At 31.4% G+C, this 26,699-nt stretch overlaps 1 protein-coding gene across 1 annotated transcript in view; it reads right to left on the reverse strand.

Annotated features, from left to right (window-relative positions):
• Positions 1 to 9,053: 9,053 nt before the first annotated feature.
• LOC132731347 (caspase-3-like) overlaps positions 9,054 to 26,699 on the reverse strand; it is a 33,121-nt gene continuing 15,475 nt past the window's right edge. Inside the window, exons 4-6 of the mRNA XM_060717514.1 lie at positions 14,066 to 14,365; positions 12,865 to 13,051; positions 9,054 to 10,750 (exon numbers count right to left, since the gene is read on the reverse strand). Coding sequence (XP_060573497.1) covers positions 10,594 to 10,750; positions 12,865 to 13,051; positions 14,066 to 14,365 — 644 coding nt within the window. The 3' untranslated portion in view covers positions 9,054 to 10,593. The remainder of the gene's footprint in view (positions 10,751 to 12,864; positions 13,052 to 14,065; positions 14,366 to 26,699) is intronic.

Consider the following 26,699-nt stretch of genomic DNA (forward strand, 5'->3'; position numbering starts at 1 on the left):
AAGTTAGCTAATAAAAATAAGAAATACTTTTAATGTGATAAACTTGAAAACGAGAACGGTGAATGGTTTTCTCTAATGCAAAGTTTAGAACATCTTTAATTCTGACTCCAAATAGGTCCTACAGTTATTTCTTTTTAGTTTTGACTGTAAACTCTACTATTTTGGATATATGATTTTCTATTACTTAATTCATTTAAGTCGTTGGTTAATTAAATAAAGAAGTAATATTTTATCAAACGTGTTCAATAATTCAGTACTGAACCCTAAGCGATCATGTACTGCACAGTCTGAGTTAAACCTGGAAACTTAAAGACTGTTGTTTTCTTATTTCTCATAATATGTTTCTTTTTTAACCAAATGTCAGATTGTTGGCGTCCACGCCGAAGCGCGACTCCCCTTATGGAACGAAATCAGATTTTGTGAAAGGGCAAGTGCAACTTCTCGGGCCTTTTCGTGAGTCATAATAGCCGATTATTCCAATTGGTATGAGAGTGTTTGATTATCAAAAATGAAAGGTCGTGATATGTACAATGAATAGCGAACTGGAGATTTTCGCAATGCAAACATATTTAATGAATAACGAACTGGAGAATTTTGCAGGAAATGAAATGCAAACATATTCAACAGTAGTGGAGGACAGCACTTCTTTGTCTATATAAAGCAGCGTTACCGTGGCAAAATCAGCGATAGTCGGGATTGACCGTGATGAAACCGTGTCAAGTCGGGTCTCCACCGGAATCAAGTGGGAATACACCGATTTAGCATCGGCGCTCGCTTATCGTACATATCCGGTGCTATATCGGCCTTGAACTGGGCACTGTCGGGGGTGGGTGTAAATGCACTTTGATTTCTCAGAAAAAACACCATGGAACACCCCGGTTCACCGACTCAAGACACAGTACGCGATACCATGGTCATTACCGGGACAGTGTTAATTTAGGCTTTATCAAACAGAACCAGCTTAGCATTCCAGAATAGCATTTGTACGTTATATTAAATAATGTCCAGCTAGATTGCATAGCCAGCTTAGCATTCCAGCTGAGCATTTTTACACTATATTAATATGTAATTCACTGCTAGATTGCCTAGTTAGCTTAGCATTCCAGCAGAGCATTTTACACTTTATTTAGTAATGCCCTGCTAGATTGCCTAGCCAGCTTAGCTTTCCAGCAGAACATTTTAACACTATATCTAGGAATGCCCTGCTCGATTGCCTAGCCAGCTTAGTATTCAAGCAGAGCATTTTACACTATATTTAGTAATGCCCTGCTAGATTGCCTAGCCAGCTCAGCTAGCCAGCTGAGCATTCCAGCAGAGCATTTTAACACTATATTTAGTAATGCACTGCTAGATTGCCTGGCCAGCTAAGCATTCCAGCAGAGCATTTTTTTCACTTAAGCTAGGAATGCTCTGCTAGATTGCCAAGGCAGCTGCGTATTGCAGCAGAGCATTTTTACATTATATTCAGGAATGCCCTGCAAGATGCCCTAAACAGCTGAGCATAACAGCAGATCGTTGACTTCCCTATATCAATTGAAATGCCGTTTTGCTTAGCTCACTGTTCACTGCTAACTTCTCACATACTAATTAGTTATGCTCATATTGGCCTTGCTATTTGATTGAATACAGCTAGCCGTATTGGCCAGGGAATCTAGGCTTTTTTTATATTTTATTGTCACATGATTGCTTTTGCTGTAATGAAAATCTTAATCTGTTACGATTTCAATAAAATTTCATCTGACATTTTTCGAAAGTAAAACACACAAGACACACATTATACATTGGTAACGACGATATTAATTATATCTGTAACCACTTTTATGCACGTAGTTTGTTTTTGTCAGGAGTTTGATTAGAACTTTTTGATTTCTTATCTTGTTCTGACGCGCATGTCGAGAACGTCATAGTAAAATTCAAATGACCATAAGTATAAAACATGGGCACTATAGAGAATTTATATTAAGAGAACTTTATTGTTCATAATCTTACATCTTACACATACCAGGTTGTCTCTTAGGATGCTAGACTGCCGACTATTGGCTTCTAGGACGTTAGGCAAACTCCTAAGGCCCATGTCGTCAGCAATTTAGGCTACCTCTTCCGACTTCGAGACGATTTGCTTACTCAGCTCATTCTGCAAACTCAGACAGCCAGGCCATTAATCTGTCTCTTTTGCTAATTTTACAGACATGTTTGTACAAAACTATTTACATAGCAATGTAAATTTTGCAGTTTCATACAAATGGTAGACAATTGTATAATTAATTTATCAATATGTACTTGTATAAGATCAGGTAAAAATCGAACGCAAAACAATATACATTTATTTATAATATGAGTATCATCCTTGTATAATTTGCAGCGCATTTCCATATATGATGAAATCTCTCGTTTTCAAACAGCGTAATCACGCCCGTTTAACTCACAACGAGTGAAAAATGTCCATCGGTTAAAATGTTGTGAGCAACTTCCGTTCCTCGCTGTGAGCACCCATCTTTGACGAGTGACACGATAAACAAGATGAGTTTTTCATAATTTTTGAAGATTACAGACATTTATGTAAAAATATCGAAATGCAGTTAGCTAGCGATGTGTTTTCTGAGTATGCACATGTAAAGATATTGCCTGTTGGTGGACAATTTGATGGAAATACTGTGCGACGCAGTCACTCGAGGTAGCAGGAAAACTGGAGGCAACTTCTCTTTGGACCTTATTCAACATTGAAAACGTCCATTCTGGTGACGTTCTGTGCATTCTATCCTAAAACAGATGCCCACAAGTCTTCAGCGTAACTTATTATGTGAAAGTCTTCATAGAAACGGAGATATACCCGTTTTTGCTTTAATCCTCGTTGTGAGCACCATAACCTCGTTGTGAGCAAGACAAGAGCAGTGCGTGTATGGTTGTAATATGTAATTCAGATGGTGAAAATATAATTTTCAATCTACCACAGCAATTAAAACGTTTTTGCACAGCAGCATTTCTTTGCAAGGCGTTGTACATACCCCAGATGGGGGCATATTAGTTTTGAAATGTCCGTCTGTAAGTCCGTCAATCTGTCCGAAAACTTTAACATTGGCCATAACTTCCTTATTAGTAAACGGATTTGATTCATATTTGAACACATCATCCCTTAGCAACTTCCTACGGACCTGTATTTTTTTTACCTCTGAATGGCCTTTACCTTGAAGGTCAAATTTTCAAAAACATTTAAGATTGGCCATAATGTCCTGGCATAAGGTTAAGGCACAACACATCAAAAACTTTAACATTGGTCATAACTTCTTTATAAGTAAGTGGAATTAATTCATATTTTGACACAATGCCCCTTTGGACAAGACCTTCCAACTGACCTATATTTATTTCACCTTGACCTTGAATTACCTTCACATTGAAGATCTAATTGTCCAAAAACAAATAATCTATCTGGTGCATAAATCAAAGGACAAAGCAACACTTCAGGGGCATTGTCAACTTACCGTGATAGTTCTTGTTTTACATTATTTGGTCAGTCTTCAGCTCAGGATAAACACATGTATGTGTGTATCACACAGATTGTGAAATTGTTGAAATATTCATAAACACCCCGTGATGTTCACTCGTGCCACACTAGAGTATACGAAATAAAATACCTGATTTACCTCCACTGATTAGTTCTTCTGTTAATATGATGACTTGTGAATATGAAGAATAATTTTCAAAAAAAGAAAAAGAAGAACTATTGCAAAGAAAAACTATTGTACAAAAACGTTTTGATTGCTTTTGGTAGATTGAAAATTGTATTCTTGCCATTTGAATTACATATTAAAACCAGACAAGCAATGCGCTTGTCATGCTCACAACGAGGTTATGGTGCTCACAACGAGGATTAAAGCAAAAAAGAGTATATCTTCGTTTCTACGAAGACTTTCAGATAATAATTTACGCTGAATACTTTTGGGCATCTGTTTTAGGTTAGAATGCACAAAACGTCATCAGAATCGACGTTTTCAATGTTAAATTAGGTCCAAAGAGAAGTTGCCTCCAGTTATCAAGCTACCCCGAGTGACTGCGTCGCATGGTATTTCCATCAAATTGTCCACCAACAGGCAATATCTTTACACGTGCATACTCGGAAAACATATCGCTAGCTAACTGCATTCCAATATTTTTACATAAATGTCTGTAATCTTCAAAAATTATGCAAAACTCATCTTGTTTATCGTGTCACTCGTCAAAGATGGGTGCTCACAACGAGGAACGGAAGTTGCTCACAACATTTTAACCGATGGACATTTTTCACTCGTTGTGAGTTAAAGGGGCGTGGTAATTCGTCTATAGTAGGCATATTTAATTGATATAATACAATAATAAAACTCAAGTTCAACATCTTGCGACATTTAACGATAGTTTTGCGACATTTAACGGAAGGAGAAATCCGTGCGACATTTAACGTTTAACGGTAACTGATTTTGCGACATTTAGCGGCCGTTGCGACATTTAGCGGCAATGGTGCGACATATAGCGGCAAGTGCGACATTAAGCGGCGTTGCGACATATAACGGCGCCACACATTAGTTCTCATGTATTTCATGGGAGCCAAACGAATAAAAATAACTTTGAATTTTGTAAACCGCTTCATTTCATCAATTGATTTAACACATCTAAATCATTTATTTTATAAATATATTTGTTAAGTACAATGTAACTAATGAAATTTCACCTCAGTCTGTTATTTCCCAATATTATCATAATTCATTTAAATAAATGCAATCTTATCATTTTAGACTTCATGCCTCGAGTTCAAAAACTTCATATTAAATCAATGTTTTACTCACTCAGTTTAGCTTATTGTTCATTTTTCCATATCTAATATTATATCACCATTGAGCTCCGCTTAGCCTCGTTTTATTCCATATCATGTCTTAACAATGTATAATGACCTGAAGTTTTTGTAATTGATACTATTTTAATGATTTGTGTAATAATGTTTTCAGAATGCAGACATTTCCAAAATATTTTTTATTTATTTAAATGTCCTTATATATTAAATATTAGAACTTAATGGAATTTCTTATGTAGTTCTTTACAGAAATAAAAAAAAGAACATTTTGTGATCAAGTGACAAGGACCTGAAAATTTATCAACAAAATCTTATCATTAATCATGTCATCTTTGTCCCATCTGAGTATGACAAATCCGTGATTTGTTAAATGATTTTAAAAACCAGGGCTCTAATAACAAATTGTCATGGCTTAAATAGATTGCAGTTTGAGATGCATGATCCTGTTACATTGCCTTGTCAGAATTGCAATGGCAAATTTGATATATCTATAATTGCACTAAATACCAGCTGTTCCAACATTAAATATTAAATTACTATTGAATAAACATTTGAGCTATTGAAGCTAAATTTGTAATGTAAAGGGTAAGGGAAATTTAAAAAAAAGTAAATTTGTTATATATTTATTTAACTCTGTATAATTATTATATTACTGTAAAAAAAAGTGCAGAAAATAATCATATTTTGAATAAAACAAATAATGAATGAGTCCGTCACCACTTTCTAAGCAAAATAACCACATTGTATGCTATGATTCATTAATTGAAATATTCTGTCATCGTATGATCAAATCAATAAATATTTTACAAACAAAAAACAAATAGTACTTAAATTGAAAATGAAAACACAAGAGATATTCCTGCAAGTAAACTATTCATTATAAAAAGTAAGCATATCAATAATTAGTCTAGTTTCAGCTTTATAAATTCCAATGCTGGTAAACATTAAACAAATACAAATGATAGACCAACACTTTTATATTTGTACACAAACTCGATTTGATCTTTTACATAAAATATGAGAAATTGTCATCAACTTTTTTCTGCATTTATCCACATCATCAGGGCTTGAAGAGAAAACAGGCAATAGTGCAGGAAGCGTGAAAATTTCTACATATATTAAATGGTCAAACTGTTCTGCATATATGATTTTAGGTCGAACTGTTTCAGAAGATTCACAAATGCTGGCTTTACTTTGAAGTTGCAATTTTTAGTTTCCATGGTGAAATTCACCACGATGCTGGGACTCTGCATAAACGAAATCCGTGTTTTATTGCTAATTTTTGCATAGATTCTAAAACAAATTTATTTGAAAACGGGATTGGATAATAATAGAAATTCTATTATATTTTAAATTTACTATATTTTGAACATGTTATTTTCACCAGAGACACGCATTATCACCAAGCCCTTGTGATCTGGATACATGCCGTGGTATATTTATTTGCTACACGATATAACAGTGATTTAGAATCTTTCAAAATCTTTTGTATTTGTATGTTAAAAATAGATTTCTGCTAGTGACATCATAGCATTACATTAAGTTGAGGTTAACACACGTACGAAAAAAGTAATTACACACAATTTACCTACTACAATATGTAATAATCCTTAGGAAACAAGCAAAATGTGTACAGAAATATATAATTACAAGTTAAATTATAAAATTATATGCATTCATTCATACTGTTTTGTCAGCAGAACACAAACTTCATTTCATTTCTAGCGAAATTGCGACAATTCATGCTGGTTACAGTACATTCACTTATAATCAGATATGATAACCTAGCAATATAGATCATAGTCAATTATTCATAGAAGTTATGCAAGAAAAACATAATTATTTTAAGGCGCATTAACCCTTAGAAAGCATTTGTTTTGATTTCACAAAAGCTTTTTTGTATACTATTATTTTTCCAAAAGGTTTCTCATTGGCCAATTTCAATATCATTTTCTCCCTCTTTTGTTTGGCAATTAGTAAAGTGATAGTGTATCAGGATTCTGAACGGAAATCAAAATATTACTTTGTTTACACTTTGCTAAATCAATGTCAAATTATTTCATGTTTAGAGCATTCTGATAATTACAAATATCCAACTCGGAGAATTGAAAGTTTACTCGTTCCTGCGGCAAAATGTGCCTTAAAATGTGTGGTTAGATAAGCACTAATGCAGTAGGTTCTAGATTATGTCAATACACAAATACAAATGAAATTGTATGTTTAACGTAATAGATAATATTGTCTACATAAAACATGTGTGTTCTGGAAGATATTACAATGAGAAATAACTAAGAATTTAAACACATACAAATATTATGGCTGATTGCAAAGCACTTCTATTCAAAAGGATTTTTTATTAAGTTTCATGTTGATACCTTCAATGTTTTATAATTTATACCGTAAATGTTACAAAACTAAATGGGTATAAAACTATATCTTTTGAAATATTTTTAATAAATTTAATCAACAGCAAAAGTATATTGTTTCCTTAATATGATGGTTGATGTTCGAAACCTAATGTAGAATGACTCTATTATTTACCACACGTTTATATTGCACTCAAAGAGAATAAAAAAAATCAGAATGAAATATTATATTTCTATTAAATGTAGGGTTTTATCCGTTTAGCAATCAATTTGTACATACGCAATTCACTTTCAAGGTAATAAACTATCATTAAAAAAAAACACCTAGCATATAACAAAGCTTGATAAAATTGAATGAATAAAGAATTAAAAATGACAATAAGTCCAAAGTCAGCCAGCTATAAAGGTTCAAATACCTTTCTTGTTATGCTTTGGATATTTTTTTATAATGAAAAATATTAGGTAAGGTTTTTTTAGCACTTACGTTCCTTATGAGAACTATGTACCGGGCAAAAACTCCTGAGTGTCCATAATATTTAAGCTAATTTTAGTTTACACCTTTGACAAGTATTTGATTGGGGATATAAAACATCAATTTTATTCATAGTTTAGCAGGCTTAACATACCGATAGGTCATTCTGAATACATTTATTTTTACATTTTATGTTACAAATATATTCATAAAAATACACATAAATCAGTTTTTTATATCTAAACAAACAAAAAAATGACTAAAAAAAAACAACAAAGTCATATAATTTAGACAGATGAAAATGAAACTAATTATGAATCATTCTTCTAAATACAATTGGTTAAAAATATGAACAAGACTTTTATGTCTGACATGAGTGATTTTAAACAAAACAAAACAAACAAAAAATAAAACAAAAACAACCAAACACAAAACAACACAATAAAGCATGTATAAACGAAAAAAAAACATTTAAGAACTTTATGTTTCCTTGGTTTTGAACAGGGACAGTTCCTATCTGAATTGACGTGAAATATAGACAATCAACAAGGTGTTTGAATTTAAGTATAAGTCAACCACACCCGGCAAAAAGTCGCTCCTCTTCAAATTATGGTGTACTGTAAAACGAGCGAACGGCATTTCGGAGATAGAGCGGAAGGCCGATTTAAACGGATAATTGTAAGTGTTGTTTATGTTTTTGTCTTGTTATTCATTTAAGTTGCGTTTTTTCGAATAACGGAAAATGTAGATCCGTGTAGGATTGATTTAGGCTTCCAATGATCTACGCTGTTACGAAAAGAAAATTATATCAAGCCTGGGAGAACTTTCCCCCCCTGACGAAGTGAACGACAATTTGTTAAATATTAAACTTCAAACCATGAAAACGCTCTACACTTAGGATCTTTTTGAAAAAAAAAATACAACAATAGTAACCCGTAACAAGAGCTAGTCTTCCGTGCAAAATAAACTATTCTTGGTGGATTTCTTAAATTTGTATATCGATTTTTTCGAAAGTAGTGGAGCCAAAGGTTGTTTGGGCGCAAGGCGACATTAAGTTGGTATAAAGAGTATAGACTACGAATGTCTATAAATAAAATCTTTCAAAGTTAAAAAAGACGTACTAAAATTTGAAGCGAAAAAAATATATAGAGGATATTGAATGAGTGTAGTTTAATACTAACTTTATTGAACAAGTTGAATAAAATCATATTATGCGAGCCTCTGACTTTATCTTGTTTATTTTAACTTCTGAAGCTTTTACTACATTTTCCGTTTTTCGAAAACTTACAACTTAAATTAATAACAAGACAAAAACATAAACAACACTTACAATTATCCGTTTAAATCGGCCTTCCGCTCTATCTCGGAAATGCCGTTCGCTCCTTTTACCGTACATCACAATTTTGAAGTGGAGCGACAGCTTGCCGGGCGTGTCAACATGATAGATAATACTGATATCCCTATCCTCCTAGGAAGATCTGAAATAGATTTAGCATGATGTAGTTAACCTTAGGGCGAAAACGAAACGGAAGAGATTTAAAATTATGAGCATCACACATATTTCGACTGGACTGAAAATTATAATAAAGAAATGTCATCGGAAGGCCATTCACGTCCCTCACGGATCACGAAGGGACATTCTTAATCAAAGAAAGTAAGTTGAATAAGTTCTATAACTTATGAACATATCATCCACGTAGATAAGCACAGGTTGACATACATGTGTTTTCTTAGGTATATGTACAAAATGCCCCTTATTATTCTAACTTGAGATATATGATATACATTTAACACATAAGACCAAAATGCTACTCTGCATACGATATATGTAAAACCTGAGCAAAGTTATTTCAAGAACAGAACATGTGAAGCTTCAGTTTTCTAAAGAGATCAACGTGACGGATTAAAGACACCAGAGATAGAGTTATTTTATACCCCGGGATTTGAAGAGATCAAAAGGAAATGCAAAATGTGTATTCAATATAGAAGACTAAAATTTGATAAACAGAATTAAGAATCTGCAGAAGACAAAATTTGGTTAAATAGAATCGTTTTAAATATATTAACATAAATAAAGAAATTAAGACGGCATCGAGTTCTTGTTTGATTATTTCTTTTGTACCTATGCTGCTTTAAATTGCCAAAATGTTTTCCATGCATTCCGTGAAGTTGAAATCATGAATTCGCGAAGTTGAATTTATGAAGTTGAAATCGTGATTTTTTTAAGTTGCAGTCATGAGTTCGTCAAAGTGAAATCGTGAATTCGCGAAGTTGAATTCATGAGTTCGTCAAGTTGAAATCGTGAATTCGTGAAATTGAAATTGTGAATTCATTGGGTTGTAATCGTGAATTCGTGAAGTTCAAATCGTGAAATCACAACGTTGAATTCGTGAAATTATAATCGTGAATCCATGAGGTTGAAATTGTGAATTCATGAGGTTGAAATCGTGAATTCGTGAAGCATTAAGTTCAATGTCAAGAAAATCATAAAGTGACAAATGTTTGGCCAATTATTTTCAAATCAATTATTTCATTAAGATAATAAAAAATGACACAAATACCTAATAACAAAACTACTTTAAGTTTACCCAAACTTTGATTTTGAAATATTGATCTACTGTGCACGAATACAAATGGATCTGTTCACTATCAACAGTCTATGAAAAGTGTTAACATATATATATATAATCTTTTGTCTCTGACATGTTTATTTGAGCCATACTATTTTCCGCGAGTCTTTTGTCACTAAAATAACAACACCACAAAAATACATAACATCAAAGTTTACATTTAAAAGGAATCAAATTTGTCAAGAAACGAGCGCATGATCGACGAGACTGATAAACTATTGAATACACAAAAATAGGTAAACTGACACAGCAAACAAATCGTCTTGACTATCGTTCAGCGTAAGGTTCTCCTTATCTATTTCATCAATCTTTGAGTTGTTTTACATTAAAATAAAATTGTTTTCTTAGCCGATTAAGTGTAGCAGGCATTTGTTTATGATGGTCTGTTTTTGTATTTTCCTGAATGACTTCCTTGGCAACCTTTCTATGCACTTCTGTCATTATTGTTAAAAGGTCGTACCTGTAAATTATAAATATAAGAAACAGACAATATATGCCGAAGAAAAGTTACAAATGTAAAGGACAAATAAAAAAAAAACATACATATTATCGCATAACGTAATAAGATAAAAACTGAAAAGTTTCCTTTTTACGTATTGTAGCAGAGCGCTGAAGGGAATATTTGACATCTTTGGCCGTTGAAAGCCTGTATTTCAAATCATAGTTCTTGAATGCCTATCATGCCTAGGACTCTCAAAAGCTTTCATTTTTATTTTCGTTAAATTGTTTCAATTTCCAAAACAAGTACACATTTCCCATATAGATGAACTATTTGTTTACAATTGCAATAATTAAACGTGAATAAGAGTGTCGTAAGGAATTTAAAAACAACCTTGTTTAAGTTTTACTACATTTATGAAAAATGGTTACAAACTCACTGCTATTTTTTCATCTGATATACACCAACTATTACTTCCGTTTGTTATAGATGGTGTGAAAGCTATCTACGTTTTACAATTAAATTTCTCTATATCAATAAATGACTTTTGTATTTTATTAAATAAATCTGGGCTGCGTTTCATAAAATGTCATTTTAGATGTCTTTAGATTCACTTAATATATAGTAAGTCAAAACAATCCTAAATGGTGAGAGCATTGTTCACTACTAATAGTCCTTTCACTGATCTAATCATTTCAAAAGAAAAACTTGAATAAATATATATATTTGTTTTTTATATTACTTCCGGGGTAGTCATTGATACTTAAAAAATAATAATCTAATGGAAGCATTAAAGGAGTAAAGCAAACAATACACAATTGATATGTTAAAAGTTGTTATCAAAATAGTTATTAATCGACCGATGGTTTGTCTTCTCTCACGATTTTTAATAGGATTTGTTGACGCGGGGTATTAACTATTTTGTTTATAATTCGTTAAATTTTATAAATTGTTTAATAAAGACAATGGGGAGAAATTAAACATGGTTAAAAGGATAAAGAGGCTAAATTATCATTGATTACATCCTTTATGTATACGAAATACAAATAAAATATGGTAGGTTAAGTGTCTCTGTCAAATTACTTAAAAATAAGAAGTGAAAAGCTTAGAAATTTAAGTGTCTGCAAATTATAAAAATGACCGCTCGTATTATCAGTTATTGGTCTACTACGATAAATTACGTAAGCAGTAAGAAATACCTATGCGCAAATTTGACCAGGTTTCTGTATTTTTAATGTGAACATATTTTCACAATTTCTATAACCTAATTACCAAAGTATACATGTATTGACCAACATAATGAATGATATCTGTATTTAAAATACAACTACACATAATTATGAATACAAGAGGAAACAATGACCGTAAAATACTTTTACATGACATCGCAATACCGAAGGTTGCTTGTAATTAGAAACAAGATTTATATGTAGATAAAGCAGTGCTCCTGTGAAATGGACAGTTTAACGCAATATAATTGGGCAATAAAAATAAACTGAGTTGCAATGGCCTTGCCTTTTTGTTACGAAAAGATGTCTTATAATAGGTCACACTCGCAACCTGCATCTGATTAGAACACCCGATTTTAAAATTAAAGTAATGACAAGATCCAAATGTTAGTACTGACATTTTCATAATATTTTTCGGAAGTTTATCCACGGGGAGACAAAAAAGGGATAGTTGTCGAAAGAACAAACATTGACTAAGACTTAGAGGCCAAGTTGAAATTATATTGCCTTTCTCACAGATGTTGACAATGTATTTATAATGCAATCAGTGAATAAAACTAGTATTGATGACTAAAAACATAGTACACAAATTATATAAAATCATGTTGAATGGTTTATATCCAAAAGAAACATATCTTTGTTGATCCATTATGTTTTGTTTCTGTTACGGAAGTATAATTGCATTTTAACAGTACTTAACATTTAATCTTTAACGTTGCGCTGATTGAGGAAGCATTGAAGGGTGGTAGATAGGTAAGGAAGAAGAAATGAAAAAACGGACAAATGGTTGGATGAAATTGTGTATATAAGTCTATATATATCTAACTTTAATCTTTTCAGTTTTAAATGAAAGAGGAATAGCTAATATAACTAGTAAATCAACATTTATTAAACGTTAGTGCTTACTGGTGTGCATGATTTTGTAATTGTTCGCACAGCGTTTGAATGTAGACCGATCCTTTTCCACCCTGTCTGAAAGACACGTATCCAGAAGTTGTAGAAAAACCGAGAAGAAAATCAGCTTCATCTGGAATCGATCCTTCTTTAAACGTCCTTTCACTGTCACAATCATGACCGCCGTCTGTTTGCCACCCTTATAAAATAATTTGTTTGGTCAGAACAAAGGGTTAATGTGCAAGGGGATGCTTGATTAGAAATGAAAATAAGATGAGTTGATATAATATACATAATGAGTGAGGATATTTGGGTATGTAGATTCAAACCTAGTTATTATAACAATATTTGATACAATATTTCAGAAACACTGCCTTCAATAATAATAAGAATTATGACAGAGTTACAACGTCTCTCGTCAAAGGAAATTTTGCACAAGCAGGAAACTATAAATTTAATATTGAAATATTATAAAATAACTCCTGTGTATGTGTCAAACGAAATTCATTTGTATAACTGTTACTAATAATATGACAAAAAACTTAATACATGGTATTATTTGTTACAGGGTATTTTTCTGCAAAACTGCTTATAAGACTTACCTGCCTATGATGGTCAACATACATTTCAAATTGAACTCTTTACCTTTCATGTTCTTTGAGGAAATATTATAAGTAAAAGGGAAACTATGTTGAACTTAAACCCAACCCAGTTTATACAAATAAATTAATCTTAAACAAAATATAGCTGGATAGTTTGTATACCAGTTGGCAATGAAGGAAGAGCTCAAAATCACAAACTATACATTATTGAAGTTTGCAACGTACTTTAACATTTATGATAATGTATTTATATCGTATTGAATACAAACAGAACACTTTGTTAGTCCGAATACAGTTTTTAGAGCATCTCATAAAGGATAAAATCAAATCAAATAACACAAAAATTCAACATGGTAAGTTATATGCTTTATCATTTGTTCCCTAGAAAAGATTTTAACGATTTATTCACGTCCTTAATAAAAAGAAATATATAAAGTCATCGAAAAATATAATTTTAAATCATATAAGCTGCCGTTAATTAAGATCTGTTATAGCTTATTTGAATAATTTGTCGATGTTTTAACATTATGTTGATAATTTGAAAGAAGTGTTTATATTTGGTATGATATATCGAGCATTAACTAAACTATTGTTAATGATCAAAAACTCACCACCCATACGTTTACTCCCCTGACACGCTTGAAAGAAAAATATTTTTGGTTTTCCTGCAAGACTTCTGCAATCTGTCGCTCGAAAATAGCTAGTAATGTTTTCAATGTTAACACACTCATTGTCGCAACAAACAACTTCATCTTTTTTTCCATGCGATAAGATACAGCAGACAAAGCAATCCATCTGAGTGTGATCCATTTCAGCATATTTCTTCAAAATTGAATACATCTCTGTTCCACTTGTATCCTTTACTGAATCTACATTGAATTTTAGTCTAGAGAATACTTTAACCAGACGTTCTGAAATAGTAAAATAAGTTACTCGTAGTGTATGATAAAGTTTTTTTCAGATCACACCTTCGAAATGTAATCAATTAACCGAAAGTGTTTACACCATGTAAGATTAAAATAAAAATCATTATTCGATCCAATTGTGTAAATTCAGTTTCGTTTTCAAAATATCTATATTCAATCCTAATTGTACTCGAAATAATAAAAATGTCTAGTGTGATGTTGTGAAATGAATGGATAAATAACAAAATTGTGTACACAGCTGCAAGTTCAAAATAGGATCGGCAGCTGAGTCTTCGTCTAAAGATTGTTGTGTGCTGACTGATGTATAAAATCCTTGTTACATCACTTCTACACGTTTTAAATTGATTTCTATTAAATATTGACACTTTCAATAACTAACCTAGTTATGCTAATTTAAAAATAGCAAACGTAATATTAAAAAGCATAGTGTAGCAAATTGATAGGAAAAAAGTCTTAACTCTAATCTAAATGTCAAAGCATTATTTTGAAAATAATAATTATAAGTTCATTATCTACCTTCATCTTTATCCGATCCATCTCTGTCTGAAGCAGGGTATTTATATTTCGTGTTGTTTATTATCAAACACCATCCTATAAAATAGATAATAACGTTTCCTGCGGATCGATGTATAAATAAAAACGAAGCTCTTGCTTGGAATTTACAAATGAATGTAAGTTTAAAGCATTTTTCGACTTCTGAAATTCCCTTTAAAATTCAGACATGCTATCATTTTTATCTATAAAAACTTTCTGCCATTTTCTCACAGTATCTAAAACAATACTTATTGCCACATAGATAAACATTGCTACTCTAACAAAATGATTGCCCAAAGCATCTACCTTTCAAAAGCGGAAGCCATCGATAAAGGCTTACTTCACCAAAAGTTTGCCAAATAAATATTTAAGATATCAGTCAATAAACGGAGGCATTGTAAGCAAAAGTTTCAAAATTACCTTTAAGCACCGGTGACCTTGACCGTGATCTTAGTATTAACTTGAAACACCAACTATTTGTTATCTCAGTTTACCTTGACCAAAATGAGAGTGACCAATAATTCGAACCAAAAGGACATATAAAAGTACTTACCATGTGAGACATTATCGAGTCAATAACAAGATATTATATTTGTTACACTAGTGACATTAACTTAACTTAAATTACATTATATCATTACGGTAAATGTAAAATCTTCTAAGGTATGTTTTTACTTAACATGGAAAGCATTAGGCAATAGATAAAAAGTGCAGCATGCATTATTAAACATTATTAAGAGATCTCATTAAATATTTAGGCAATGTAGAATATTGGTTCTTAACCAATACTTTTTCCTTCTCTTATCTCTTTTCAATTTAAATTCGTTCAATATTTTTCAATTTATCCTTGATGGACGGACGGATGTTTTTACTGAGGTTTTTTCCGATAGATTTTTTTTTGATATTTATTATAAGCCCTTCCCCTTTTTCAGCCTGAACTTTTTTTAATCCCAAAAAAAATAAAAGGGAAAATGGAGTTTTAAAACCCAAAACATTTAGCCCCCTTTTGTACTATGTATGCACAAAAAGTCAACCAAACATTTTAAAGGGAAGGATCACAAGGCTAGACTATATGCTCTCCCCTTTAAGGGATGAAAAAATTGAAAATTCCATATAAAAAAGTTCTTTACATTCATTGTCCCCTCTTTTTTTTTTCCCCATTTGTTTCTTCAAAAATCCCCAAAAAAAAAATCCTGTAAAAAAAGTTAAACATGTTTAAAATTTTAAAGAACTTACAAAGCACAAAATCCAGTTCATGCTTATTTTTATTTTTATTCCCATTTAAACCCCTTTAAAACCCAAAAAAATTTTATGTTAAAAATGGTTTCCAAAAAATAGGCCCGGAAAACCAAAGAAAATTGATAATCTTGAAATCGAATTAAGAAGTAAATTACCTTTATTCTAAATTTCTCAAACGTTTGACTAAAAACCAAAAAAAAAACAAATGTAAGCTGCATTTTTTGTTAAAGGGAGAAACTTAAGGGATTGTCTTTCTGGCAAAGGAAAAACTGGACAGTTAATTGATTTGCCTTCTTTTTTGTCCCCAAGGTTTTCTCTAGCCTCCCTTATTTTTTTCATTCGCTTTGTTTAAAGAACTATAAGGCTGCCAAAAAGTGGTCTTTAAAAAGTGGTCTCTCTTTTAAAATTTCTTGAAATTGAGACCGAGGGGTTTTTTTTGTTTCCTCAAAATAAAAACTCTTTATAAAATTTCAAAAATGTACGTTATGATGTATTCAGTTTCTTAACACGGTGTTTTTTTAAAAAAAGGTTGTATGTGTTTTGTTTTTGTATTTTGTGGGGACAAATTGCGGTCTGCTCTGGGGTATGACTATGCAAGTGAATTTGCCATAAAAGAAGCTTTGTCTTATATTTTAATATTGTTCATAACACATTTCTGTGAGCAACTTTCAAAACGTCATATTCCGGTTGAATTTTGTTTAAAAATTCTTGATTTCTTCAGCAATTAGTTTTTACACTACCCTATTTCAAATTCAATAAGTTTTTTTAGAGATCTAGGAATTTTTAAATTATTATTATTATTATTCCTTTTTTGTCGGAGGGTCTTAATTAGTGTGGTACTACATGTATTTTATTAAGCATCAGATTATACAAGTCTAAACCATCAGCAATGAAAGGCTCGGTTTTCCTGAAGTATGTTTTAGTCATCTTTAGTCCACTATGTTTCACGATTTTTTTTCCGACTACAAACGATGACATTTAACTCAAACTCAATTCCACGCACGATTTCATCATTCGATTTATCCGGTCTGTATAGCTGCCTGTCATATTTTCGCTCGTTCCGACTTCACTTTCGATTTGATTTTCTGGATGGGAAGTCACTCTGAGCACATGACAAAACTGTGCAAATACGGTGTTGTGATATGTTATTGCTCTGACAAATTATGCAACAGTTAATATTACGACCGGAAAACTGTTTCTTTCGTTTCCGATTTGAAACGATGGCAATTGTTATTCAATTCGTTTTAAAACGACAATTTTTTGTGACGGTCGTTTAATATATACTTTAACGCCTTATTTCGTATATTTATATAATTTTACCTAAGTTTGGCGGAACATTGAAAAAAATAGTGCAAATGGTAATACAAACATGAAACTTTTAGGAAATGACCTTTAGACCATGTAGATTTCAAAATTGAAGTGGGTCTTAAAATATCTCTGCTCATTCAAGATGGCCGCCATTTACAAGATTACCGCCATTTCATTTGACGTAATTATTTTTCATTTTCCCTTTTTTTTAAATATAAAAAAAACAACAAAAATTATAATTTCTCCTTTTAAAAAATTTAAAATTTACAAAATTCCCCTTTTTATCCTTTCCAAAACTAAAATGGGTCCTTGGGCCCTCGATTTTTGCAAAACTATTATCATTTTTATAGTATAATTTGTTGAAAAAATATTTTTTTTATGATAAACAAGTGTTTAAACATATCAGAAATAATCAAATTATATGTTAATCTAAATAAAACTAAACATTTTAAAAGATTTTATCTAAAATATATTTTTAAAAAAAGATCAAGAAAAAATTCCAATTTTTGCATATTTTTCAAATTTGATTTTCTAAATAAATGTACAAAGTTAAAGTTAAAACAGTACTTTGTATCTAAAATTGTATTTGTTATTCCATTAATATGATGTTTGTATTGTAAAAGTGTAAGGAAATCATTTAATCTGTAGGGTTTTTAGTTTGTGAAAGTGGGTGGGGTAATTTTATACGATAATTGTAATAGATAAACAACAGAAATTATACATAGTAAAGTACGATAAGGGCATTGAAACACGAGGCTATCTGATTTGTACGAGGGGGCGTAGCCCCCGAGTATTAATCAGACTGCCGAGTGTTTTGATATTCATTCTCTTTTGTATCATAGTCAAAACATATAAACACGTTCCCCTTTGTCACAATATGAAACCCCAGAAAAAAGTAAGCCATGAACGAGCATCTGAATATGATACTTCTTTCGCTTTCCCTTTCACTGCCGTCACAATAAGTAAACCCCCAGCAAAAATGAACCAATCAATGGAAATCCTCTGAAGTGCGGGTATCTAATATCTGCACTCCAGTTAACGCACTATGCATGTATAAGTATACGATTTAACTCTGACAAATTTTTAACAGAAAAATCCACGAACTATGATACAAGTTCATTCTATTTCTTTCCCTTTTACTTTTCTTTGAATTCGTATGCAAATGTTTCAATATAAAAAGTACTTTTCATTGGGTGAAGGTATTTTTGCCTTCCTTCGGGACAAGTGGGTGAGCAAGAAATGTATGGAGGCTATTCGTTGCCAAAAATCCAGCCTTTGAAACTTGACAATCCATACTTCGGTTCTACTAAACAGATTTATATTTAGTAAAAATCTAATTGTTGATCCAAGAGTTACATACTGCAATGGTATTAAGCGTTATGATTATCTCGATTTATTTAAATGGAAGCTGTTAACATGCAAACTGTATATAGAAATGTAAAACTTCAAATTTGCGACATGTAGAAATGTGAACGATAGAACGTATACAACACGTTCAATGTTGTGCATCATGGCGTTGAAAATGTTACTGGTACAAACATATTTCAAGTTATATAAAGCTGTTATAAATTTCAAATGCATCAACTGCATTACAATTGACTTTGAAGATATATATATATATATATTGCTTAAACGTATTCTAGTACAAGATTTCAAGTAATACAAACTTGGTTAAGATATAATGTAACAATTTAACAACGTTTATTTTGATAATGAGCATAATAAACATAATAATTTGCGAAATCGAAAGTTGGTGAATAAACATAAGAAAATGTTTCCTATATATATCGACACAAACCACTTTTTTTCAATGACAAGTATGCCTTCAAGCGTTACAACGGTACTACTCCTACGCATGTTATTTTTTACATTCAGCAAAGAGTACTAGAATGCGATACATGGAAGTCACTTTTGGCAACACGAATAAAGAGAACTGAACAGTAAGTCTGTGCCTTTTTCTATATTGGGTTGTAGAAAACCCAAATGTTTTAACAAGTGTTTAACCACGGATTTATTTAAATTTTATTATCGATAATAATGCTGTATAACCATACACATGAGAATTTGTCCCATTATAATATTGAAATAAATATTCAGTGTATCCTTGCATCTCTGTTTATCTCCATTGGGAGATATTTTGAGTCATAGGATGTGATTTAGATTTATGTATGTATATACTTAGGTTAATGTCTTCTTTTATGCATTGTACTGTATCAATAACAGCTCTTAAATCTGTGTGTACATGCTGTCAAAATCTTTACCTAGACTTGCAGAGAACAATTTTATGTACATGAATAGTACAAAGAATATTTATTAGGTTTTGTAAAGTGATGGCTTTTAAGAGATAAAATAAACAAGGTATACATAAATTGATAATCAACATACATACCTTTGGATTTAAATATTATTATTGGGACAAAATGGTTAAAAATGGAAAATATATCTATACAGTATGATAGAAATAAAAAAAAAGTTATGTACGAAAGGGTACAGACAACTTTGGTTTTATTTTACTATTGTTAAAAAAATTCTTGTCAAGTCATACGCTAGAATTAAGGTTACTAATGTAAAAGTTAATGCTACTATTAGGAAAGACAACAGCCAGAATTTGGTCTGTATTAGTATTAAGTCGTATTATAATCTCTATCAGATGTTGACTTGAAAATTTGAAAGTGGTAAGGTAGCAACTTAACTGTCAAAGTTACTAATTTCTATGCAAATTGGAACCCCCTCAGTAAGATTTATTTGTCGTTGAATATAGTCTTTTAAATAAATTTTTACTTCCTTGTAAAATGTTAAACCTCAAACAGTAAGTAACATGGTGAGGTTTTTTATGATTTTTTTATTTGTAAGAAAAGTGATATCTACAACGTTTCAAAACTTATATGCCTATAGTTATTTTAAGTCCGCTGATGTCGATTGAATTAAGGCATACAATCGCAAAAAAACAAGTGAATTATGTTTGTTGAATAATTAAACACCTTTAATGTGTGGTAAACGGAAACTACGCCGGTGTTCTTTTTTCCTTCTACCGAAAGTGAGCGGATAAATATGCTTACTTACAACGATGTAGTGGGTGGGAATGGTCGGAGCTTAATTTATCTCCTATTGGAAAATGTGTAAAGGTGGATTATGCTGATCCGAATCATGATGGTTTGACCATGTAAAGCTAAGAAAGAAACTTCTGTTTTGTCGGCGTATACACGAACAATGAGCATTCCGCATGTTATGATGAACACTTGGTATTACTTCTCTCAAAAAACCAGTTAATGTTTAGTCGTCTAACAAAATGTATTTTGTTGAAATACATGTTAACAATGTTTAATCGGCAAACTCAATCCAAAAATGCAACATTGGAGTTTACATACAAACAAATACAATTGTATTTTCTCTGTAAACCCACTGTTCAACTCAGATCTACTAGTCTGGATTTTTGGCAACGAATATCCTCCATAGAAATGCATATACAAACATGTGTTATTAAATTTGGTTGTACGATAATTCTTGTTTCAATATATCTAAAATTATAAATTAACATATAAGAAGACATAACATCAACTAAAGGTGCTTACAAAAGCAAACATGTACATGAATGTAAGGTATAAAGGTAGTCCATAAACGCATACTTTTGGCTCCTTCGCAATTGTATATATATAATATAAACATGGCTTAAAAGCCAACAGAATTAGATTGTTTTCATTTAATGTCTGAACATACATAGTAAAAAAGGCCACTGCTACATCACACCATCCATGTGATGTGAAACAGATATATCAATGATATGGCTTGCCTGCATGCAGTTTTTTTAAAGTTACGATACACTACAGTTTTATTCCTAAAGTAATCATATCTCTTTTTCCAGTAAGAGGGTAATGATGAACCTGGATCACTCACCTACGATCATTGGAAAAAGGCAACAAGATAATATTGGGCGTGTCAATTATGTCATTACACACATAATTTGTGTAATTTTTGTACCCGGTTGCTTTTAAAGAAACATACCCAATATCTAGTTTAAATCTTTTTCACACGAGAGGACTTTAATAACCATATTCATATATGAGTCCATATAAACTTAGTGACCTCTGGTGTTTCGTAAATTTTGACCATGTTGTCCATGATTTATCAAATATTTGAAGAGTATCACAAAATTATGATGATACATGATTAATGTCAATGCGTCGGGTACTGTAGGTTTAGTGAGAACAGGTTTATTACACTATAATTACAGTGGTCTTTGTAAATTTAGTGATACCCATTGCAAAACCATTTTAGACAGCAAAAGCATCATACAAATTTATGCATTTTATATCATACTACATCCCAAATATCATAGTTCAAGTCATTGTTTTTTTTTTTTTTGCATGTACACTAAATGATCCCAAAGCGTTTTATGTAACTTTAAAAGAGGTCTTCTTTACTTGGCAAGGTTGACTATCTAAGCTCTAGGCACTGTAATTTTTTTTAAACAACAACAACAAAAAACAACTTCAATGTGATTCCCTTCACAAGTCTTTAAAAAACTGTGTTCCTCATGAGGACCTTTAAATCATGCTGCTGCAGTCCAAAATGGCGTTCCCTGTCATTTAGTTTACATTGACTGATATATCAAAAATCTTCTCACGGAACAGAAAAAATATCGTAAATAATCACATTGTGATGCTATATAAAAATTATAAATTATTGACATAGGGTCAAAATCACTTAGTTTACATGGAGTCTTATTCGAATATAGTTATATGAGTCTTTTTGTGTGAACAAGTTATGATAGCCTAGTTATTTGGCGTGTTTATTTTCAAATAGTTTATAAATCATGACTGTATTTGGTGAAAAAAAGATACTCCTTATATGATCTTAGCGTTTTCAGTATGAAAGAGTTATAGCCCTTTTCCAGCAGTGTTTCTTAGGCGAGTGATCTAGGGTCAAAAATTCTCTCTTGTTTAATGGGGAAAATGAAGTATTAATACATTTAGTTTATATTTAAAATCATAAGCTATGTTTTGTGGGTCAAGCGATATTATTGATACCAATTTCACCACACATAGATAATAATATTATTATACTGTATCAGTCGCCTTTATTTTTGTATCTTTTGAAAATATCATGTCTACATAAGTTAATATTAAATGGACAGTACTAACTCAATCATACTTGGTTGAAATGATGTGCAAGTGAATATCACTTTGAGAAATTCTGTGACAGGTTTTTAGCTTTTGTTCAAACAATTTTATATGGAAATAAACATACTTTGTGCAAATAAATATTACTATAGAGATATATCAGTTTTGCATAAAATTGACAGCCATATTTGACGCCATTTTGGATTCTGAAGAAGTTTGCAAGCGAAATTGTTTAAAGATTTAATTTTTTTAAAAGGAGCAACTTTATACATGCTTTAGTGTTAGTTTCAGGTCTGTACAAAAATGAGAATGAATGAGCTATTATGTACGTCAAATTTATATGGCGGCCATCTTGAATGAGCAGAGATATTTTTGGGTCCACGTCACTTTTGAAATCTACATGGTCTAAAGATTATTTCTGAAAGATTCATGCTTGTATCAAATTTGCACTATTTTGACAGCAGAGACCTTATGTCCCGCCCTACTAGCTAGAGTAAGACATATAACAGCTAGAAACATGGGAATAAAAATGGGACATGAAAGTATATCCCTCAAAATGACAAGTCATTCAAATAACAAAACGATCGACACAAAACATCTTCATAGAATCAGTCCCTCCAGCAAAGTACCTTGTTGTCTATACCAAACATTAAACCTGAAACCGTACATTGACAGCATTGTTATACAAGAGAACGGCTTAGACTTGTCAATATACGCTCAAATGCAATTTGTTTTTAGTAATTGAAGTTTAAAGAAATAAATAAAAGATAATAGAAAAACCAATTTTAAACACTTGTCCGGAAGATGTTTTATTATCAATATTAAAATATATATTGATACATGCCAAAGATCTATGCTTTTGTCAAATGAATACTTATAATTTGATATACATTGTATATATGTTACAGCTTTCGAGTACGAACTCCGGATAAGTCACCAGTCATGCCCTTAAATTTTGAAGACCAGAGTGGTCATAATTTACCTTAATGCAATTGTCACAGAGTAAATATACTGACTAAAAACGACAATAATGTTGTTTCTTTAATGATAAGAAATAAAAATACAAATAATATTATATAAGAAATCCAAACGTGTGACAGGAATGACTTTCATATTTCTTCAGACTTAATATGGTAGTAAATTATTAAACGTATTTATTTCTTAAATACGATACTAGATTACATGTTGAAATCATCCATGCAGCTTTATAATACAGTCACTTAGTCATTTTACTATCATTGGTTAATTCATAAGTATTGTACTTCATTTGCTTAGGTAAACTATACTGTTTACATTGTATATCAGACAGTTACCCTTTTAATCCCTTCAATATTAGTAAATTTGTGCATGAAATTGTCATGCATTTTGGTATCAAAAGGGCAAAAATTGACCGAAATGCTCACTTAGCCGCTGAACTTTAGACTCGTTTCTTTGCATTTTCTGTTGGAAAAGAATTCAACAAAATAATCTTGGTAAAAACAGGAGGTTAGCCTGTTACAAAAACACAAACTATTATGCCTAAAAATAATTAAAAATGTAAGTGTTATGCTTACAATAATTATTTTCTTTTTTATAACATCCCTTAACATATGTAACATCAATACTGACACAAACATCCATCTTTTGCTCATAATATGTATAAAACTTATAATCTATCTTTTATAAAACCAAAAATAGTGATGAAACATGTTAAAAGTCTATACTCCACACATTGCTGGTTGGAGGATAAGACTTTTAAGACGCGTATGCTATAAAAATATGTGTACACGTAACTTGTATGAGACAACACCCCCCCCCCCCCTAAAAAAAAAAACCACAAAAACCACGGGGCATAGACATTTTTTATCAGTGAATTAATCTTTGGCATTTTTTCAGAGTTCTTTTTTGTTATGATACATGCCAAATAACAGTATTGGGCATTGTAGCTTTAAACAAGAATACATATATGAAATAAGTTTACATAAATTTTGTAGATGTAAACAAGGCAATGCTTCATGCAAAATATAAACGCTTTTTAAATTAACATAAATATATTTTTGGGCATAAGAAATTGAGTTATTATTACCCCCCTTTATTTAAAGCATTTAAAATATCGTCATTCAAAAATGAATTGTTAGTCATGGGATAGACCTTTGCAACTTATTATATTGATTTTTCTTCCCTGTCAATTAGAGAAAGACTGCCCACAATATGGCAAAACAGAGGTAGAATTGTAAAACAACAACTGCCAGTACACCAGGCATTATTTATATAAAAATATTGTCTTAAAGAGGATATTTGACACTTCATATGCATCTTTTGCAACTTATTATGATTATTTAGTGACTTTGCATATTTCAAGAAACATCACATATAACTTATTAGATTGTCTTATTTCATAGTAATGAATTCACATAAACCTGTGATTATCTTATTTCATAGTAATAAAATCACATAAACCTATGATATTCTGAATAATTATGATTTTAACAGTAAGTTAAATACATTTAAATTTTTTTTTAAAAAGCACTGTAAAGTGATAGCATTTAAGGAAAAAAAGGAGGTAACATACATATATATTGGGAGGAAACATTTTAATAAGTTCTTACACAGTACAATCTCCATTTGTAATATAAACATCTATACAAAATGTATAAGGATTTTGAATGAGGCAGCAGGACATTGACCTTGAACTGAGAAAGCCAAAATCTGCAACATTAAATTTTCAGTTATATTCATATTTCTGCCAAAAAGAACAAACTACAGAGCGGAAACAAAACTTTGAAATGATTCAAAATGATTAAGTGTAACCTTGACCTGAGGAATTTAAAACCTGCTCTCTGCACAATGTCTCATTATGGTAAACATTTTTGACAAATAGGTTCAATTTTCTTCCACTATTTCAAAAGATACCAACCGGATGCAAACTCTCATATATAAGTATATTTTGATCAATTCATCCTCCGGCCGGGCAAAGATTGATTTCAGGAAGTCAAAACCTGAGCTCTGCATACCATCTCATTATTAGTAATATTTCTGCCAAATGTTTTATTTTTTTTTTCTATCTGTTCGAAAGATACAGACCGGACACGAAACCAGTTAACAAACATACGGACAGACAACCAAGTGCATAACATTACACGCCGCACTTTTTAAGAGTGTAAAAAGGAAATCTAACTCTTGTGACGATACAAGGTTCACTCTTAACCACTTAATACGACGTTTTCCGACCACAGCTTAAGTACAATTCTAATGTTTGGTTTCCATACACTTGAGCTCTCATTAATTATATGCTGCATTGTGCTGTCCCCTGTACCAAAAAAAAAACTACAATCGAACATTAAATATCTCTGCAATGCTTAAGTGAAGAAGCCAAAAACAAGGACGAAAAGATAAGCGCTTTATCATGCTTCAAAACTTCCTGCAACTAAAGTTACCATTTTCCTTCCTAAGTACCTCAAGCCAGTAACTGAACTAAATCGAAAGTCCCATGCCCTTGCTTTATACAAATTCAAACAACCACCATCTACGACAAAAACTCATTTTTTCCCAAGGACCATTTTTGACCAGATGCTGTCACCTTGTCCTGGCCGTATGCAATGTTAAGCATGTCTCACCCTTTAGGCGACAACGGACACTTTTCGTGGTACTACCATACATATCATTTAAACCATTTTAATAATTGTAATTTATTTAAATTTTGTGCATTTGATGTCTTTGATCTTTATAAAATATATCATATTTGAAAAAAATGCCTCTGTAAATTATTGATTTTGATAAAAAATTCTATAATTTTAAATCGTTATATCAAAGTCATTTTTTATTTTTTTGTTATCAAACTCTTGGAATATAAACATAATTATAATATCTGGGGAACCGAGTCTCAGATTTTTTCTATCTTTTCCCAAAAAATATTACGTGACGTCAAACAATTTATGCGACTTTTTTCACCATACATATTACGTAATTAAAGAGTATTAAGTCGCTGATTGAGCAAACAAAATCCCTGACACGGGTTCCCACTGTACTTTAATTCCCTTTCATGTGCTTTTAACCGCATGTAAATTGCTTGTTTATTAAAAAAGTTATACCGATATAAAGTTAGTCCGACGCGCATCAAACGAAGTGTCATAAATCGG

This window comes from Ruditapes philippinarum, unplaced genomic scaffold, assembly GCF_026571515.1.
Source record: "Ruditapes philippinarum isolate M1 unplaced genomic scaffold, ASM2657151v2 ctg7353_1_1_1_1, whole genome shotgun sequence".
Taxonomy (NCBI): domain Eukaryota; kingdom Metazoa; phylum Mollusca; class Bivalvia; order Venerida; family Veneridae; genus Ruditapes; species Ruditapes philippinarum.